General features: G+C 37.2%; 1 protein-coding gene across 1 annotated transcript in view; it reads right to left on the bottom strand.

The window, feature by feature from the left end:
- Positions 1-1,617: 1,617 nt before the first annotated feature.
- LOC103811590 (calcium-dependent secretion activator 2-like) overlaps positions 1,618-21,249 on the bottom strand; it is a gene marked incomplete at both ends in the record, with an annotated part of 41,391 nt that continues 21,759 nt past the window's right edge. The window contains 2 exons of the mRNA XM_009084576.1: positions 1,618-1,729; positions 18,037-18,158. Of these exons, the coding sequence (XP_009082824.1) occupies positions 1,618-1,729; positions 18,037-18,158 (234 nt within the window). The remainder of the gene's footprint in view (positions 1,730-18,036; positions 18,159-21,249) is intronic.

Here is a 21,249-nt window from a genome sequence, read left to right as displayed (position 1 = left end):
TTCCCTTTGCCCTACCTGACCAAGAAAAGAGTTATTACCTTCTTTAAACTGTTCTGACCAGCTGACAAAGACAGATGTGTCAGAAGGCAGACAAGAATGTACAGAGAGAGAGGGCAGTGAGGAAACCACAAACTGATGATCTGGGGCCACAGGATACAGTTAAGGCAAAAGCTATATTCAATATTTTACATTTGAAATATTTCTGTTCTTTAAAATAACGTAAATTTTCAATCTTTTTAACTTCCTGTCCTAGAAACTCAGACAAGCTGCTGCGTAAGAAAACAGACCAAGGCCGGTACCAGAACTTTGGCTATTCACAGCTGCAGAGCAAGAGGATCCTGTTAACACCTGTGATCCTTAGCCTCTTTATATTGATGCTGCTGCTTTTCTTCTTTAACTCCTTGGCAATGAGTATGCTAGCTACTGTTCACAATGGCCACATATTCCCTTCTCCACTGTCCTTCACCTTGGCATTGACTTCCTTTTGCTTATTTGAAAAGACTGAGCAAGGAGGGACAGAGATGAAACTTCTCTGCATTTAGTAGTACTGTACAGTTCCTGCAAGTCCACTTTTTCAGTGTCTCTTCTCATTGTTCTGCATTCAAGTATTGGTAACTCTGGTCTGCTCAGCTGCACCCCAGTGGCTCCTTTGTACCTGTCACACTGCCTGCCTGGCTCCTGCCAGGGTGTTACCCTACTGGAAACCTTTCCCATGCAGATCCCATCTTCACCTCAGCCATCCCTGACCAAGTGACCTTGGAAGCCCCTTAGAAGGACATGAGATGAGGCAAGAAGAAGCACTCCTGGGGATACAAACCTGACCTTAACGAGTGACCCAATGTGTGGGAGAATCTGACTTTGCATAGCCACCTGTGCTCAGAGGACAAAAGGTGGTGAAGAGCCCTGCTCTTCCCAACAAGCTGTGCTTGCTTGAATGAGAAACAGCAGGGACTCTGATTGCAGAACTGAGTGTTACAACGTGAGCCACTCTCTGTGTGCTACATGTCAGAGGGAAAAATTTCAACAGGAAAAGGGGGGGAGATTTGAAGACCCTTTCTGCCTCATTCATATTACCCTCTTCTATCAATGATACATTGCATTCTCCAGCTCTTGATATTGGCCTAAGAGGTATAAATGATCCTGTCAAGATAGGAAAAACTTGGAAAGGGAAGGGAACCTCATGGAGTACAAGAATCAGCTCTTATTTTAGTCTGACATTATTCTGGTCCATCCTTCTACCACTTAAGTCCTTTCTTTCATTTCCCCAATTGCTTTTTGTGTTTATTACACATCAAGTCTGCTCGTTCTCCCTTTCACTCCTAATTTGAATAGCTAAAAGCATTGATATGGCATGCAGAAATTAAAAGAAGTTTTAAACAAGAAAAGAGAACCACAACAGATCCCTGATGTAAGTTTCTGAAAGGTAATCCAAGTCAAGATATCACATTTTGAACACTGGGAAAAGTCACCCTTAATAGAAAAAGCACTGTTTGGTAGAGTCACAGCAGAGCAGGTCAGTACTGAATACCTTATACCATTTTATGGCATATTTTATCAACATTCACACTTCTACCCATCATTTGTCACGTATTTCTCATGCCTGCACATAATACTCACTCTTCCCAGCTCTTTATCTTCAAGTGCCAGCACCCCGGTGCTTTCTGTAAAGAGTTTTACTTTGACAACAGGCCGAGGGTGAGTAGTGGTGAAATCCCCTTGGGTTCCCCATCTGCAATAAAGAAAACAACAGAATTTAACTGGGGCTGAGGACAGGCCTGAGAGGGATAGGACTGTAATCCTTTCTGCAGAATATTTATCAATGCACTCCTACTACTCCCAAATGTTTTGGGGAGAGGGCAGAAAAGAGAGGGGAGGTACATTTTTGAACATCAAAGACCAAATATCTATATGGAAAAATTGGCTTTTTAAAAAATGTGATTAAAAAAATCAGGGTTTTTTATTGTGTGACTTTTGTCATAAAAAAAATCTATCTGCAATTTTTTAGTGACAAAACCCAAATAAATATATCCTCATAGGGAAAAACCTAACCAAGCAAGAAAGCAAATAAAGAGATCTATATTCTATGAAGCATTATGTTCACTATCTTGTGCATACAAGTCAAATTATACCATACTATGCAGAAAGTAAGAGACTTGGGCAGAGAAAATCTTGTATTTTATGAGATGCTACAACTTAGTATGAGAATGCAGGAAGAATGTAAACACAAATACAAAAAATGGAAAAAAATTTTATTTATCAGAGTGACTACAGCTCTGCAAGATAATTACTGCCACAAGGTTTCATGCTTTTAGAGAATCTTAATTAGGCAGACATACTTCTAGTTGTTAATCTCTTATCTCAGTTAAGACACTTGTTTTGCCAGCCTTTTCCCCCCCTCCGTGTGCCAGTGGTACAAAAAAAGGAAAGTTATACAAATTAGATGGCAACTTCCTCCAACAAGCTATTCCATTTTCCTAAACAACCACATGGAGCTCATTGCATTGATTGTACTCATTCTGATTATGCTACTAGGCATAAACAAAATGCAATAAGCAAGCATAGCTCCAGTCTCTCTTAATTTTATTCCACTGCTTGAGATATTATGATTAGCAGAATCTAAAGAAATAAAGAAAACAGGTGACCTTAAACATATGCTCTATAAAACCATGTATTACACAAGCCAAAATCCTAGGGCCTCATGTGAAAAAAGAAGTAATTGTATTTTACATTCAAGAATATGCGACTTCTCCACTGTCGGAAAGTGAAATACAGTAGCAATCTTCCAGCAAAGGGATCTAACAGGCAAAAGAAAATCCTACAACTAATATGAGTTCAAGACAAAATCTAGAACGTAATATGTAACCAAAACCAAAAAGCTTTAGGGAAGCAGCAGTTCTGTGTAAACCAGTGCTACAGGTGGCTGAACGTGTCAGAGTATGAAAGTGAGGTTCACTGCAAATTAACTGAATCATATGTCACATTCTGTCTTCTTTGCTTTGTCTGGATTAGATCGAGGTGGTGTACACAGCCTTAGCCTCAGCAAAGTGGTAATTGAAATAGGAGCTCTGACAAGAAATTAGCTTCCTGAGTGGGAGAAAACTCGTTTTGTGTTCTGATGATAGATGCTGCAGTTGCAGGACTAGGACTACTGTTCTTCCCAGCAGTGGTCCCAGGGATAGATTTGGTCACAATACAGAAATGCGATTTCCAAGGAGAAAGCAGTTTCATAAAAGATGAGATAGTTGTGTCTTTGGTTTCGCCTTCAGATCTCACTAGTCAGGAAGAATACTGCCTCGAAATTGCAAACACAATCTAAGCACTTTGATAGCTGCATCTTCTCTCTTGGGTGCCAGTTATGTTTGTCCCTGAGCTTTCAGAAGCCTTAAACTGTGCATGCCACAATGGACAGGACCATACAAAAAAATCAAGAGAAACTCCCATTAAAGTAACAAAATCAAACTTAACCCTCTACATCGATCTACTGCCAGCATCAACTCAGACAAAAAATGAAATGGGAGGTGAAGCTGACTAAAGGGAAGAGACCCAGACTGTTCAATGAAGAGATGAACATCACCAGTAGTGACTCAGCTTCTGCAAGCTGAGCAGCAGATATACGCCACAGCTTGTGCTGGGATCTGAGCATCCCAGCATCAGGTTCAAGGACCTTCCCAGAAAGTGGTGTGGCTTCCTCTGGAGGCCCAGGCTTCATTTCTGCAGGACACAGCAGGGAGGGATGGGACACACATGAGCCTGGCAGAATTTGCTCCTTCTCCAATGTAGATGCACAATGAGCCAGTGATGCACATGGGAGTAACAATGAGGTCATCCACCTGTTGTTGGCACTCATGTATCTCTAGAATCATCTTCAACATCAGATCTGAACATCAGCCCTGACTGACATCTTTCTCCCACCCCTTGCTCCATCTGCAGCAGTAAGTGAAACTCCTAGGCTGGAAAGCAACAGTCTGAATGTTTAATGTTCATGTTAGAAACATTCCATGCATTAGTAACGACGGTAGGGTTGGACTCAATGATCTTTGAAGTCTCTTCCAACCCGGTTGATTCTATGATTCTAGGATTGATCTTCAAGCTCCTGGCTGATCAAGACTTTAGCTGACTCTCATAGCCTCTTAGGAACATGTCTTTGGAAGTGAACTATCTGTGATCGCAGATTTTACTGACTAGATTTTAACATCATTCCTCATGAAAGAGCTCATGAGAAATCATGTTCTGTTAAGAAAGGCAAATCCAAGATTGCATTCTTTAGTGTCACGCTTACTTGTGGGCATCTGCGGTTCCTCTCGGCTACCAGCAAATTACACTTAGCTCATCTTTTTGTTCCTTGTGGATTACTGGAACACAAGCCTTGTTTCTTTGAGGCTTTGTGTTGCTGCAGAGGTATCACTTCATACCATTTGAAATCAGAAGTTGGGGAACACAGCCAAAACAGAAGTGATATTGTTAATTTTAGTTTGCTTCTTCTAAGAAAGAACATGGATATAAGAGATCAAATAATCCAGACAGACAATGAGTTTATCTATATGCTGTACATTTAAAAGCACATCATTAAGCTATTACACATGCTATTAATGTGCCAGGCATGAACTGAAGAGGAATTCAGAAAAGACAGCCTAATCAAAACGTACGACATTGAACTCCCAGCTGTAGTCTAACCCATAAGAATATTCATGCTAATAACAATTTGCAATTTGCATTTTTCTGTTTTGTCAGTATGAAATGAAGTGTAGAAATAAGAATGGCCTTGCATGTTGTATTTTGCAGCGTCAATGCCTACTAATAAACTTTAGCCCTGTTAAAAATAAAATTCTGAGCTGTAAGGATTGTGCCATGAGCGTAACAAGATTACCAGGCACTCAGTATTTATCAAAGATGACCCAAAACAAGGGATAGACTGATTAAGTATGCATGTGTATATAATCTATTTTGAAATATCCTTTAATGTTCTGAAATCAAATTATATTAGTGTTCAAGATCTGTCGGATTTAAACTGATCAGACTCTAGTCAACAAATTAACTATTTTTTAGTCTCCCTATTTATGATTAATACTTTATTTTAACCAAGTTTCATTGAAATGGATATCACATTTTCACTTTCTATACCTGAGAGGATAAAAAGAGGTATTAGATTTTCAGTGTAGAGAGATCAACTTAAAATTAACTACAACGTGAATGCAAACAATAACTTTGAATAAGCTACTGTACCATCATCATCTGTGACTCAGAATTGTGCAGTTAAATTGCATCAGTCTTACCTATAATGCCAACATCATAAATATAGCCTTCCTAGGCAATAAATATGGCTTTACTGAATCACTTGTTACTTCCACTGTAAAATTTCGTCACTTTCTTCCCATACTTTTGGCTGTTTATTCTAGATCTATATACTTGTTCAAAGAGCTAATAAGTTTAATGGTGAAAATAGGTTAGGAGGATACCTAATTCAGGGAATCAATACCCAAACAGCAATTACCATTTTGATCATCATTACTGTAATTTCTTATTTCAATTTAGAGATACTATGAGCTAATATAATTATATCCACTTGGTGTCTCAAAAAATTAATTTTTTTCTTCCAAAACATGTTTGTCTTCCGTCAAATGCATTTATTGATACCTATTAAAACACTAATATTTCCTATTCTCACATCTGCTTAATCTCATTGGAGTGAATCTTGTAGAGCAGAACACTTCCTCTAAATTAAAAGGTAAGCTGCTAGTTATAGGTCAGACAAATCTATAATTTTCTTTTAAGGTTGGGGTTGCATCCTTATATTATTCCTTGAGAAAACACAGCTCTTTGCAGATATGTTTTTCTGACCTACAGATCAACCACCATACAAAAGATTACTCATATTATTTGTAAAACAATAACTTTTTAGTTGTTTAATTGAATTTCTGTTCTAAATAAGAACTCACAATGTGGTCTGCAGAATTTGAATGCTGAATAAAGAAAAGCTATTTTTCTTTATATTTTAACTTTCAACACCAACAACCATGAAGTATGTTTGGCATGAAAATAAATCTTACAGCTGGCCTCTACTTTTTATAGAGGGCAACAGGTGAGCCTGTAGGTTGTAACTTGGATTTCTGTGAAAACAGAAGCAATTCATACATGCAATTTTGATCTCATTTGAGTCAAAGTACATTGCAGATAATTTACTTAAAGCGTGCCCTGCTTTAAGTAAAAAGCTTGTGAACTGTGGAAGGGTGAGAAGGAAGAAGAAGCAAATTAATTCAAATCTCTTCTGAAATTGTTATGTACAAACAGTGTATCTTTAATAATTCTTAACAAAATAGGAAAACATAATGCTCCATATTTATAATAGCATATTTTTAAACCACCTAATGTACGTAAGCAATGGCAACAGCAAATCAGCCACTTCCCCACTTTTGGAGGAGCCACTGGTTTATGAATATCTGTCCCATGATTTTTGTCAACGAGAACAATTTTGGTGCTGAATGTGTCTAGATGGAAAATGCAAAATTTTAGGCAAAACAAGTTTGGATCTCATGTAGTATTCATATTTAGTTAAAAAAATACCTCTATTGTATGGTTGATGGGTTTTTAAAAATCTTGCTAGAAAAGTAGTCAAAAGTAAAAGTAATGTCAGTGCTCAATGCTGCAGTGTGCTCACTGCACTGTCATCACACTGGAGATTGCTAGAACAGTCTGAAAAACCCTCAATCTTGCCTCTTCAGGATCTCATTTTTCCATATCATTTTTCTTTGTATACATAATTTTTCTGTTTAACCTACTCATTCTCTTTACTATAGAAACTGTAATGATTTGCTGCTTGTTCATCCTTAACCATAAGCCCCAGTCTTTTCACCATATTAACACTGCTGTTAGAGGTACATGGGCTGTTACTCTTAGTAGTGACAGAAAACTTTGCCAAAGTTTATTTCCCTTCACTGCAAAAGTACCTATTACCAGCAAGAAGGTGAATGTTTATTTCAGCTAAAGATTTATCACCATGTCACAGAAACCTGTCTAAGCAAGTTTGGTTTTCTACTTCAGTTTGGAAACCATTTCATACACTGGAAGCAGCAGTAAATTTCTCTCTTAGGTTTTTACCACTCTAATCATGGTCTCTGTTAGTCAAAATGTTTCCTTGTGAGATCTTTAATGTCCAGTTTTGCATGGGAGTGAATGTTATAAAATCTATTATTCCAGGCAAATACCTAGAAATTTTATTTTAGCCCTATTTATCAGAATACTTTCTTCCTGATAAAATATCAAGTCTACAGAGTTTTTTCACCATCAAGAACTGATTGTCCTCAGCAATAAGGAAATCTGGTTTTTGAAACCAGTACCAGAGTGTATTGGTCTCCTTGGTGTCTCCTTTTGCATCTTTCTAGGTTTGATTCTTGGTTTAACTCTACTGCATAAATCTACCCCAAAAGGTTTCTTAATTATTCATTAAATTACCTTAAGAGGTCTTCTGGAAGAGTTTTATTTCCTATCCATACAAGGATGTGTACAGAGCTGGAATAACCAGGAAGACCCACTCAACTCAGTTTGATACTCTTCACAGGAGTTAAGTTATGTAACAGCACTTCATCTTTACACATCTTGGAGGAGGACTGGAAATAGAATGTCGAGGTTTCTGTAACATCTCTGTGTCTCAAATATTTCAAGAACCTAAACCAACTTTGCTGTTTCTAACTTTGTTTAGAAACAAATTTTAACTGTGGAAAAATAGGCATCCATAATTCTCAAATTAGAAACCTTTCCCAAAGCCCTGAGAAGAAAGGCAAGGTAACAAAGAGAGACGAGATTCAGCACCTCCCTGACACATCCAACCACACTAAAACTTCAAAACACCTCAAATACAGGTCTGACAAATGTTCTGTTATTGAAGGATTTTGTGAATGTGGTATTTATGAAGTGTTGCATATTACTAACTACAACTGCATGTATGCAGAGAGAGAAAAAGTATGAGAGAGGGAGCCAGTCACTGTATCAGCAGTGCAAGATACCCCACAGCAATCTGACAATAAATCTTTAATTTGATGAGAACGCTCCATTCAGCCAAACAAAAATAGAGTTAAATCCATACTTATCTGATCTTGGCATTTTTACTTAGACTCCCAAAGAGAGTATTAGTTGGCACTAATTGCTACTAGCTCTTTCCCACTGATAATAGGAAAAAATTCATAAGCATTTCCTTTTTTCTACGAAATATGAGAAAGACAGTATGTTCTACACAGATGGATGACAGTAGGAAGGAGAAGTACAGGAAAAAGACATGTTTTGGCATAAGGATGGAAAATCATAAAACTGCCCTTAAAGGCCACCTTTGATTCCACCTAAGCAGGGTCTACACTAGTGTCTTTTACCATTTAACACTGATTTCCCTCTATATGGGAACTTTTGACTCGGCACACTAGCGGTTTGAAATGCAGAGCAACAAGCCATTTCTTCAGCACTTCCCTTATAGAAAAGTTGGGTGTTCAGCACCTGTAGCTGCACACACCAAGTAGCTTATCATTCCACTCCCGAATGCACAGTTGAGTCACTATCTAGTATAGCCACTCAGAAAGAGCAATTGTTTGGGCAATGTTTTTTGTTTAGTGTGGGCTCAGCAGCAAAATTAAGCGTTTTTAGGGTGATTGCTACAAAAAATGGGAATCCCTTCCTGGAACTCTTCTCTTAAGAAAGGAAAACTCCATATTGGATCCTTACTTTGGCAACAGCAAGGATACAGTGTTTTGATGGATATGCTACATTGTAAAGCTCCTTTACACACTAGACAAAGATGAAAGAAAAAAAAGAAAAATCTGATCATATGAAGGTTTTTTCAGGATTTGCTTTTGGTAAAAATAACAACCATTTTAAATAAAGGAATTAACAGAGCTCAGAATTACTATTTATCGTAGAGCTAATCATGAGTTAGACACAATCATTTATTTCTTTTTAAACATAAAAATATATTAATATATGAAAAAATTACTTGTAACAAAACCCAACAAAATTGTGACTAGCTTTTCTTTAAAATAAAAAAGTGTTTAATAGAAATCAGAAAGGCAAACCAGAAGAAGGGTTCACTGCATAATAAGCAACTAAGTTAAAACACTCATTTATGCTTCCTACACAGAAAATGAGAAGAATGCATTCTAACAGTACAGAATTCTATTACGACAAGTATTGTCATCACAAACATAAACCAGCACAAATAAATTACTACTTAGTCTTGCTTTCACATCTCACTGTCAATATTGGTAACCAAGACAAGTCAGGGTGAAGATTTTCAGGGGTGTGTATCTAGACTGACACAGTGCCAGGTGCTGGGAACCACTGATACATACTATGTGAAGAATTCATGAGAGGCATTAACTCCTGATTCCCACCAAGTTTCAAACCCATCTAGAGATGGTGATGGACATAAAGCCAAGATATGGTCATTTATGCTCTTGAAATTTCTATATGCATATTTACTTCACTTTGGCCTTGAAAAATATAATTATGAATCCAACTCAACATCTCAAAAAGTTGCAACTCCTATTTATTTCATGCTACTTAGAATTTGTGTGACACTTTAAACCTTCAAAATGTTGTACAAACATTGGTAAACTCACAGTACTTTGCTGAAGCAGGCAGATATTGTCATCTCAGTCTAAAGATGTGGGAAAACAAATCACAAAATAGACTGATCTACTTGCACCTGCACAGTCTATCAAGGAAGACCCAGGAATCAAATCAGAAAATTTCAGTATTCCAGTTGTCATCACACCAACTGGTGTGTTTTATACTGAAATCCCTTTTACTACTCTTTCTGACTCCTACTGTTCTTATCAGCTATCCACATTATTCTGCCTTTGTTTTTGCTCTCCTCCTACTCTCAATCTGCTGGTATTGCTTTCAAGTGGCACATTAACCTGTAGACTCATATCTTATACGATAAGTAGTTACTAAGAAATTTCAAGGTCTATAAATACTTTTTCTTCATCTGTTCACTGGTCTATTCTGTATTGTAAAAGTACCAGACCTCTAGACACCTCTGAGGATCAATGCATATACTAGCACAGAGACAGCAAACAAAAGTATGCCCATCATGGGGTGAAAAACAGTTTTCTGAATGTCACGAGCATTTGAGATGTATAAAGTGTTCTTAGTCTGAACAGGATTCAAAAGCAAAACCTTCTTCTTTAAAACCCTTTTCCTCAAGTTTTGTATTTACCCAAAACAACAAATCAAAACTAAATAACCTGCAAAATTTGTTCCAATTCAAACACTGTATCTAGTCAAAAGGTTAGCAGCTAATCTGAATGTACCTGTTTCATATTGTTTACAACAAATCTAAACAAATTTTTGAAAGGTATCTTCAAACCAAGATACAAAAATAGTATATTTTGAACATGTAAAATGGGACTTACTGACCATATAAAAATTTAAGATGAATCCAAAGAGATTGTTTTCATGTCAACTATTGCCCACAAACAATAACTAACTTTTCCAAAGATGAGGCAGGTGCAGACCACTTTGAATGACAAATTTCAAATCCACTCTACTCCAGGAGGAGACCGGAGGTAGAATTTGAAGCAATCCTTCTCAACTCCATCTCTCTTTTGACAGACCACCATCCCTTTAGAAGATATGTTAACGGCTGCCTTTGCCCTCACTTTAACCCAGCCAGAGACTGGGTAGCTATATCAGTATGAGCCTTAACCTGATCCAAAACATTTCTTTAACTAAGATTTAATTAGCTTTGGCTCCACACCACAGTATTCATAGCCAAATGCCTTCCAGTTTTAAGCTGGATCACACATCTCTAGATGCTTTAGAGCAATGTTAGAGAGTGCTTCTATCTGTCTACAAAATATTAATTGCATTTTCTGTGGATCAGGTGGGAATGCAAATGGGAACAGATATATCATGTACATTAAGCAGTGTGTAAACAGTCCTTCTCCAAGCCCTGACTGTTAAAGTGAAAAGGATAAGAGTGGGGCAAGATTTCCAAGATGCACTGTGTAACTGAAACTCGTATCAGTCTTGTAAGAGACACGTAATGTCATTTTACATTTTAAAAGGAGACAGATACCCCAAATAAGCTATTCTTTCCAGCAGTGCCACTAGATGAGGAGGGTTAATACCCTACATATATATTATATAGGGTGTATATATTATATACCCTAATACATGCCTTCTTGGCAGAATGATTATGTTAATTGTTAACTATCCAAATATAGCAGAGAATACAATTAACCTCAATTATCTCCTCTCATCCCAATTTCTTCCATGCCATGCTTCTCTTGATCTGAAAAGTGAATATTCCCTTCTAACAGTGCCTTAGGTAGATAGAATGTTTTGGGAGTTAATCATAGAATCATCATTAAATTTAGGCTGAAAGAAACCTCTGGAGGTCATCTAGTTCAAACCCTGTGCAGAGCAAGGCCTGTTCAAATCAGATTGCTCAGGTTATTATCCTGTGGAGTTTCAAATATATTTTAATATTAAAAGTCTGTATGTAATTCATATTTCTCTGTAATAAAAGAAATGAAAAATTTCTTAGACAATAGAAAATAGTAATCAATGACAGAACATAGCACCAAGGCATGAAAAATAACAGAATAAAACTGTCACATGTATTGTCAGCTGAGTCCATATTCCTTTTGTGAAACTCTTCCATCATTAATCCAGAACATAGGTTGCAATAAATGCATATTTTTACTTCTCCATCATTTTCTTTGCAGAACCAAGAAAACATCAGGTAATCTTCTACTGGCAATTTCTTTTTTCCTCTTCACAGTTGGATACTAGACCAATATCTATAATATTTGCTCATAGCACCCAATTATTTGAAAGGTAATTTCTTCCACCCTATTTTGTGAATTGCTCCCATCACAACAATCCAAAAAAACCCACCTACCAGCATGTAAGAAGATGAAAGCAATGACATAATTTATCCTTTAAAGATATGAAAATGAATCTTAGAGAAAATGATAACAATCATTTTGCAATTCAATCAAGCCTAGTTTATGAAAGCAGACGCATTCTGTTTCCTGTCATGATCCCCACTGGCTTCCCTAAAATGCCAAAATACTACTAAAGGATCGTGCACACCTTCACCAAGTTTTCAGCACTGTCTACATCAACATAATTACGTCTCTCAAGCTTTAGTTTGTGAAATGATCGTGCTAAGAATACACAGGGGTTCTCTAACATACAACCTCACTTTTGTAAATGTTGCATAAATTGTATTTATGTTTTAAAGACAATAAGTCTGTATGTCAAAAATAGGATGAACAATTCTAGTTTGCAATCCTCTGTGAGATCAACACTGGATTTCACTGTACTTATCTGCAAGTAAAAAACTTTCAGAGGTGATAGACAAAATGACAGGTGAAATCCATCAAACAAAAGACTAATAATAATAATAATAATAATAAAAGCTAAATCCTAAAGAGTGCTTATACTCAGACGATACAATAGGAAGCACTTGAACAGCAAGCAAAGCAGTTAGATCAGGTGCTATGAAACTGCAATCTCATTATCCCCATGTAAAAAAATCCCATGTGCAAATATACTCATTTTGATAAAAAAAGCACCCAGACAAAGAACAGAAAAACTCCCACACTGTAAGGAGAGTTGTCAGCTTGAAAGCAGCAGAAGAGTTTGATTACCACCTCTCTGATCAGCCAAAACCTGTGTTTCTGCTCTTTCTTACTATGTTTATTCTCTCATCCTCTACTTGAGAATTGAAGCAATAGGAGGCAGGTACAACTTTTTCATTCTACTTTTTCTCCTGTGCAAAAGCAAGAACAAGGATTCCTACACATGTAAACAACATCAGGAATGACTGCAGTAAACTAAGAGTACAACTAAAGTATTACTGACCAAAATAAATCTCATTTATGCAGATGAATCAGACACAGATCAGTAGCAGGAAGGAGAAAAAGAGTAGGTGTGACTTCTCTTTCCTTACATACTGCACATCTGTGTCATGCAGCCACAGGTTAGGTGACAGCTTTAAGTATGATCACCTCTTTGTTTGCCTTAATCAAAAAAAAATTAGGAAGTTGCAGGAAGTACAAGAAGAAATAAAACTATCTGATGTTTGGAACAAGAATATCACACATTATAAATGTTATCTATCCTTTTTCCATTCAGAAATGTCATCTTAGGCCAAGTCCTCAAAACATTCTATAAAAAAAGCTATTTTTTTCCTGAGTGAACATGGCATTTAAGGAAGTTTTAAATTTTAGAAATTAGGCCTTTTTCTCCCTTTCTTCTTTAAACATTTCATTAATAATAAAGATTATTAAATAATATTTCATTATGCATCAACAAATATTCATACATAAAATTCTTTATGGAATTAATGATGGCAGAATATGTCCTAAAAATAATGTAAGCAGCATTAGCTTTATTTGTACAGTACTGACTGAGGCTCCCTGCCTCCTCTAGTCAGATTTAATCATACATTCTTCACATACTTCTAATGTATAATAGAACTTTTAATAAAATTATGCAATCACTGGCAGCAAAATATGATCAGCTGATTTGTCTTGTTCACATGAAGAATATCCTGGCTCTATTAAAATTTTATTTTTGTGCAATATATAATCTTTTCCTATTGCACAAATATGTGACAAGAGAATGTCACTTGTAGTGTGAAAAGATAGCATATTTTCATCTTTTCTTTAGACATGATTGTAGATACCTAAAACATGCCACTTTCAAGAAATCACATTATTTAATATTCAGAGCTAATAAAAATCGATGCTAAGAAAACATGTGGATGTCAGACTCCACAAGACTAAAACCAAAGCCCCACTAGCAACATCTGAAAAAAGAAATTACCACTGGATTTTTCCAGATGACACCCTGTGGTGTCACAGCAACAAAGTTATGCAAAGCTCCACACAACTGAAGGGACCCTCCAAGGGCTCTGCTTACTGATCTCTGGCAGAAAAGGTCACAAGCTATGTTGGAGGGATTTTCAGCAGGGCTAAAAGGCAGGAAACAGTTGGAAGGAATAAAGAAATATTTCAGAGGCAGCAATAAAAATTTTATACAGTTTGCATGTGAAGCTGATTAACTGATCTGTTCGTAAAACTATCCAAGACATAAAATCAGTCAAACTACATTGTTCTGTAGCGTTTGCATTGTAGAATGACCATTAGTTACTCAGTAAGATACAAATAAGCAGTGTTTTATAGAGCTTGCTAAAGAAGACAATGAAGCACTTGAATATAAACTCACAAAATTATTGTTCAAAGATAGACCAAGCAGACAGGCATTAAAAGCACTAAGAAACCAGAAAATATATATTACTCATAAAAACTGTGCTCTCCTTTCAGGGACTCTAATCAGGAATCTCCCCTCTAAAACAGAACATTGTTTCTACTTTCTATTACTCTCAGGGTGGCCTTCAGGGATTTAAAGGAATGCTTATATACATTCATAAAATGACTGAGAAAAAGATTCAGCAATTTGGAATAGTGGATAAATTGTGACTTAAGTCTGCACTTGACTCATGCTTCCATTAATCTCTACTTTAAGAATACATTGGCTTGCACCCCATTTCGCAACATTCATCTGAGTATCTTGTTTTCTCCTTTTCACTGTCAAAGCTTTAGAAACTTCTGATTGCATAGCAGCATTGCACTGCACACACTGATGTTTCACTGTTGAAAAATCTAGGCATAAATAATTCTTTATACTGCTTCTTTTCACAAATGTAGCTACCAGTTCAAAACGATAAACCAACTGCAGAAAAATGTGTGTGACAAGCACATGATTCGGAACTCTTGCTAGCAGTCTCCCACAGCAGGCTGATGGTAATCATTCACTTTTCATCACTGTCTCATTCTACGCTTAATATGTGAGCTTTGGTACTCATTTCTAGCTGTACATCCTATATAAAATCTGAAGTTATGATCTCATTTATCTGGGATTTGTCAGTGTAAATATGTTAGTGCTAGTGATTTGAAGAGTTGAGCTGAACTACAGTTCTCAGGCTTTTTTTCAATGAGATTTGTGTTTTCTCCTCTAGCCTCACTGATACTTTTCCTTCATATCAGAAAGACAGTACTGAAAATTAGCCCAGTAAGGAGCCAGCTCCAGCAGCAGGCAAAGTAGCCTAGGGCATATGACAGCTTGGTTTTTCTGTATCAGAAAAGTGAAGGATTGCTGTGCTTGCCCAGCTGGTCACTGGCTGCTGCTTACATGAGTTTGCCCAGTGCTGCTAAAGAAAGCAGGGAAAGAAGGGGCAAAGGAGGAATCTCTCTTCCCAGTAGTAGTACCATTACTAGCATCAAAGCCAGCAAAAAGTCACTTCTGTTCCTACCTCTTCTTATACATCCTCTTTGCAGGAGAACATCCAACCCTTCACCCAGGGGTTGACTCTCCCATCCCCCTGGCAGGTCCCTACCAGAGAATAGTGACAAATGCCAGAAGCAGTAGGCATGTAAGAGGAGCCAGATGACTCTGTGGGGCAAGGGATACATTCATTGGTCATAAAAGTAAGAGAGATCTTAGAAGAACTGAACACAGGCTGGAATAGGAGAGAAAAAAAAAGAGGGATGCTTAAAGTCTTCTGAAACCTGAGGACTCCTCCTGCCTGTAAGAGTATTTCCTAGGTTCTCTTCCACCAGTGTAATTTTTGATTAAACTCTGCCAAGCCCTCTTAGTTGCCTCTGCCACCAATCAATAAAGGCAATACTGTTACTGCCAAGAAAACCTGATTTAGCTCTAAAAGAAAAATTAAACTGTGGAAGAAAGGATCTCCCATTCCAGAGCCAGCTTCCTTCATCTTCTTACCCTTTGTCCATAATTTGCTAATTTCATGCTTGTCTAATTTAATATCCTCCCCCATTGCCTCAAACATCTCTATATGTGCTCACAAACTACATGTCTCTATATCCTCATAATCATATTGTATGCCAGTGTCTCCTAATCACTCTTGCCAGAAATGGAAAACAGTACAACTCAGAAGAGCACAACAACTAGACAGACTTCAGAGCACTGTAAGCCATACCTCTTCAGTTTCACTGTTCTATAGGACGGCAGATCAACAGCACCAGTAACTCCCATTCCTGTTCTTCCAGTGTATTGTTCAGGGCATCTCTCAGTAATTTGTCTCCTAAAGATGCATAATTTTTTCCATACAAATCCATATGAGTTTGGTTCATACACCATCACCTACATGGAATAGCCCATAATATGTCTTTCTCCCATATTCAATCAACACATATCTGTTGAGCCTGAAATCTGTTAAATCAATTTACAAGCTCAGAGCAGGTCCTAACAGTTTCTTTTTCTAGAAACACTTCAATTGTTCTTATATTGACTTCATCTGTTCTGGAACTTCCTTTTCACCAAGCTTCTACTTTGGCAGGTAGGAAAATCACCTAATCTGTTATTAACTTTCACTGGATGCATCTATACACGATGTGGACCTTCTGATTGATTTTACAACCTTTACCTTAACTTGCAGCCCTCAGTATGTAACACATAAACCATGAACTGACTGCAAACCATCCTTATCATGTCTTGTTCACCATATCTGGAAATACTCAGACAGAAACAAAATCCTTAACCTCTACAGACTCGTTTTTGGAAGTAGAATAAAGGTGCTCAAGATTCAAGAATTTGTGTATTCTAGGTGATTTAGGGAGATTTGAAGACTCATACCAATGACATCAGAGGTTTAGTAAGCATTTAAAACAGAAGTTCAAGAGAGAGAAAAACAGAGATACACCATCAGAAGAAACAAGAACTTTGGCTGTGACAGCAGGCAAAGGCTACAGACACTCATTGCAAGGAACGGTAGGTATGAGAGCAACTCTGAAGACAAAGGACAGTTTGGTGATGTGCCATGTGACTCTCATGGGACCCTGAGCCACCATAGAATGCTCCAACACGTCCAAAAATGAGCAGGGGATGTTGCATACACACTTATGACCTTGCTTCAGTGTGTACATCTGTGTGTCTTCTGCACTTTCTCTCCCTTGATAAGGTCCTCATGTACTACATGCAAATGATAAGAATAAGCATTCCAATGCCCTGGAGAAGGAACACAGCCAGGGACTGTGACAAGTGAATTTTACATCTTGTCCCACATACTTAGTTCTGCAAAGCTGTTTGAATATGTTACTGAAGTAGGCTGCTGGCTTACTTGCCAAGGAAATTTGCTGCAGCTAGGAGAAAGTCCACCAAATTAGATCTCTTTCTCCTCCCAGCCTCAGAAGAGACAGATAAAACTGTGCTTATAATTTTGCCTAACAAAGGTCTTTGTGGTCCAAACAGAATGGAAACTACCATCAAAATTCCATCGATGATGTTTTATCAGATATTGTAACAACTGCAATTTTAAAATTATCTTTCACAAGGCACACTACGGTGCCAATAAAACCCCAACACGTTGTCTGGAAAGTTATCTCCAAAAGATTCCAAATGACATTTTAACAGAGTGAAAAGTGTCTGAAGACAGTGTGTAGGTCAAACAAATCAACCAATTTAATTTCCTCCTCTCAGCCACTCCAGCCAGTTCAACTACAGATGCCATGATGTTATCCCCCTCCAAGCCAGTTTGTCGACTGCCTCCATCAAAAATTAATTGAATGAAGTGAATCCTATAATTTAAAATGAAATAGGCTCAGCAGGTGAGCAAGCTTTGTAAAGATTGATTACTGAGTATTGATTTCCCACCAATTGTACAAGTTACACTCCTCAAGGCCACCTGCACATTAACCTAGAATATATAAAATCACCTTGGGCTAACATCTATCAAGAGGTTTGTGGTTTTGGAGGATGCAGTCTCTAGTTCTCTTCCTCACACATACATTCAATGCCATTAATTTCGACAGCATTCACACTTTGTACTTACTTCACTGCTAACTATTATTTGTATTTTGATTTTTCAGAAAAAAATTTAAGACAACTACCCAGGGAAACATTTTACAGAACATAGTGCTAAGTTAATTGAAAAAACTGTAACGGTAGTCATATAGGTCCTCCCATGATATGAAGGAAAGAGACACTGGATGCAGCAAGAGCAGAGTGGCTTACTGTGGCCTGGAAGCTTCTGCTTGGTCCGTCTGAAGCTTTTCACCCCCTTCCACTTCCATGGTACAGTAGACAATCCGATTGGGAGCAACTGACTTTAAACCTTGTACCTCCATTATAACAATCTGAGGAAAAGAAAGCAAATAGTTTATCCTTCATTTAAAATTGCATAGCACAGCTATTGCAGTATTTAGCTCCATGCAGATCAAAAAGAGAAATAAATTTTTTTTAAAAAATCCCCAAAATCCACCACTCACTCAAATCTTCATGGACAGATAAGAGTTTTGTTTTTGTCTCTTTTTTTCCACTTTGAACAACATATAGTAGGAATGGAAATTTTTGCTCTGTATCTACTTGGACAGTGACAAAAATCTCACTCCAATCACAGTTTAAATGCCAATAGTGGAATTTGAAACTAATGCCTGAATATAATTCTAAATCTTAAGACATGAGGAAATGTATCTTAATCAGTCATCTAAGTGAATATTTATAGAATGAATAGGTTACTAAGTCAGACTGTAAACAAGTACACTGATCACATCTTGAAAGGTAAATCATGGTGCTGTGTCACTAGAGGTTGCAACCCTTGAATCTCCGAAGTGATTTGGCATTGTGCTGAGTGTGAGGCAGGTCAGAACATTGCTATGAACTCCTGTAATTCTTTTCCTGCTACGTATGTCTTTTCCTTCTCCCAGTGCAGTACTTACAGTCAGGCTGAGCATGCATATGGGGGAGAGGGAGAAGAGAAAGGAAAAAAGCCACCTCTACCAGCTGTGCCTTGAGAGTTTTCCTCACTATGGAAATTTTGAGCTTGGCAGATCCCATAGGTTTTCACCTCCCCTAGACTACTCAGTTATAGCTCAGAAAAGCCAAATGCAGCCCTACTTTAAATGCTATCTGCCACTTATATATCTTAGAGTTTGTCACAGTGTGAAATTATTGGAATTTTTGCACTTCATATGTTTCTAATTCAGAGAAGACTTGAGAAGACAGTCAGGTTCCCCTGCTTGCTTTGGAAAAGTTGCTTTTATTGCCAGCCTCATTTGAGCCTATGCAAAGAAACTGGGGAAAAATGTACTCTATCAGCAAGAGAAGCTTTCCTCGATTGAACCTTACATGTGAGTCAACATTTGTTTAATTGTCTTAAAGGTGCCAGAAGTAATGATTACTTTTGGTCTCATTAGAGGCAATTGGTTTCTTAGGTCAACAAGCAATTGCTAAAATACTTTGCTATTAAACTCTTTCATATTTGCCACTTTGTTCCAATACAAGTTAAGTCAGACTTCACCCCAGTTGTAAAATCTTTTGTACTTTAAGACTCCCAGAACCCTAGTAATAGTTAAATGTCTTGTAAAATTGCTAGCTTGGAAATATTTAGTTAGATGACAGACATTGATCATTTGGAACATTTTTATATTACTCATAAATTATCAAAACTGACTATTGTACTCGATAAATAATAACAGCAATATAGGGAGAATGACATAGTCATCCCTCTTTTCCATCACTTGTTGTCCAGGAATTCAAGTAGTTAGCAAAGAAATCAACAATCACTGAGACACTGCACTAGAGACTTCTAGGTAATACTACCTATGGTCTTTTCACATACCAAATGCATGTCCCTGTTGAATGCAGACTCCATGTTTATTTATTTTATGTTGATACTTTTTTTCCTGGGTTTTCAACTTAACTGCACAAAACATTTTTCTCTGGTAACAATTCTGGATTCCACCAATGGAAAAAAGCTGCATTTCTGTCCTTTCAATGAAACTGTCACTAGGTGATTTACCAGCTCATTAGCTGATAAACAGCTTCCTAAATGCTTGTCTATTTCTGAAACTAAAAGCTGAGGAATATAAATGAGTCTCCTTCTACTACTATGATATTTTATTTATTTATTTTACAAATTTCTGCAAACAGGCTATTTGAGGAAACATCCAACTTGTAAAAGCAGTCACTGTTGCTTGCAGTGATGCTCAGGGATCAGCAAGGTTCCCACCAGTACATTACGAATGTTACTAGAATATTTTGCTCTTCTTAATAACAACAAGAACCCCAGCCACTTTCCCCCCTCACATGGAAATGTTCATTGTGCTCTTCCACTCTTCCTAATGCTCAGACACGCTGTAATTTCCTGTTCATTCATGTATGCATGCAGCAGCCCTCAGTGGGGATTTTGCTGGTTACCCTACTATTTAGTTGAGCCACCACACAAGATGTGACATATGTTTCTGTGTTATTCAAGAAGTGTGAAGCTGTGCACATATGATCTCACATTTACAAAAAAAGTATTCTGTCTCCAAGGAAATGCAATCAGCTTTTCTTATTTGACCACTTGCATAGAAAAAGAGCACATCTTCCATGTTTCAGTCTCAATTAATTTAAATTGTTTCCTTTTGCCCTAAGAGCTTCTGCCATTTAGCTTCCCAAGAGTAAAACATGCACATATTTGTTGGGCAAGAGAGTCAACTTACATGGTTAATGCCATGTTTAGAATGAAATTTTGCCCTAGTAACACCTGTTACCTGTAGAGTAACATCTTAATTCTTCGCCTTGCACAGGATGAACTGTAGATTACTAATCTTGCAGAAGATCTCTGTGATTTCTTTATCAGTGATGGAGAAACAGAAAAAAAACCCTGAAGTTCACCAGACCTAATATTCTACATTTCTGATGCAACAGGTGAAGGGCTGTAAATAAAGCAGAGCTGTTCCAAATATACCACAAATTGTATCTCCTGTCATTTTTCATTTCATGATTGTTTCAAAATTCTATTGTGCTTTTTTCCTAAATATCACATCATTTTTAGTACATAATAGTTCTCTCTAGAGGCACAGAGAAGCCTTTTCTTCACCAAGCAAGCTTTCTTGAAAACAGAAAACATTACTGCCAAACTTTTTCAGGCACTTTTTGGGTGCTTCAGAGCTATTCTTTGTTATTGTTATTTATGGACCATTCCAGGCTTGGTATTCCATGCTTGGTCTTAGCACTCTGAAAGCTGATCGTGGGCTTTTACATTTTTATCTTGTAATATTAAAACTGTACACAGTGGGATAAGCAATTTATCTGTTATACAAAGAATTCAAACTTTTTCATCTGTACATTTTTGACCCTTTTTTAATTCTATGTGTTTAACAATGACACAGGAAAGATCTGAATTTTCAACAACATATGAATAAAACAACATATGAAAAAACAGATGTTTCACTTAAGAAA

Source organism: Acanthisitta chloris, unplaced genomic scaffold (assembly GCF_000695815.1).
Source record: "Acanthisitta chloris isolate BGI_N310 unplaced genomic scaffold, ASM69581v1 scaffold32021, whole genome shotgun sequence".
Taxonomy (NCBI): domain Eukaryota; kingdom Metazoa; phylum Chordata; class Aves; order Passeriformes; family Acanthisittidae; genus Acanthisitta; species Acanthisitta chloris.
The sequence above is the reverse complement of the archived record's forward strand: the minus strand, read 5'-3'. Positions and strand labels throughout refer to the sequence as shown.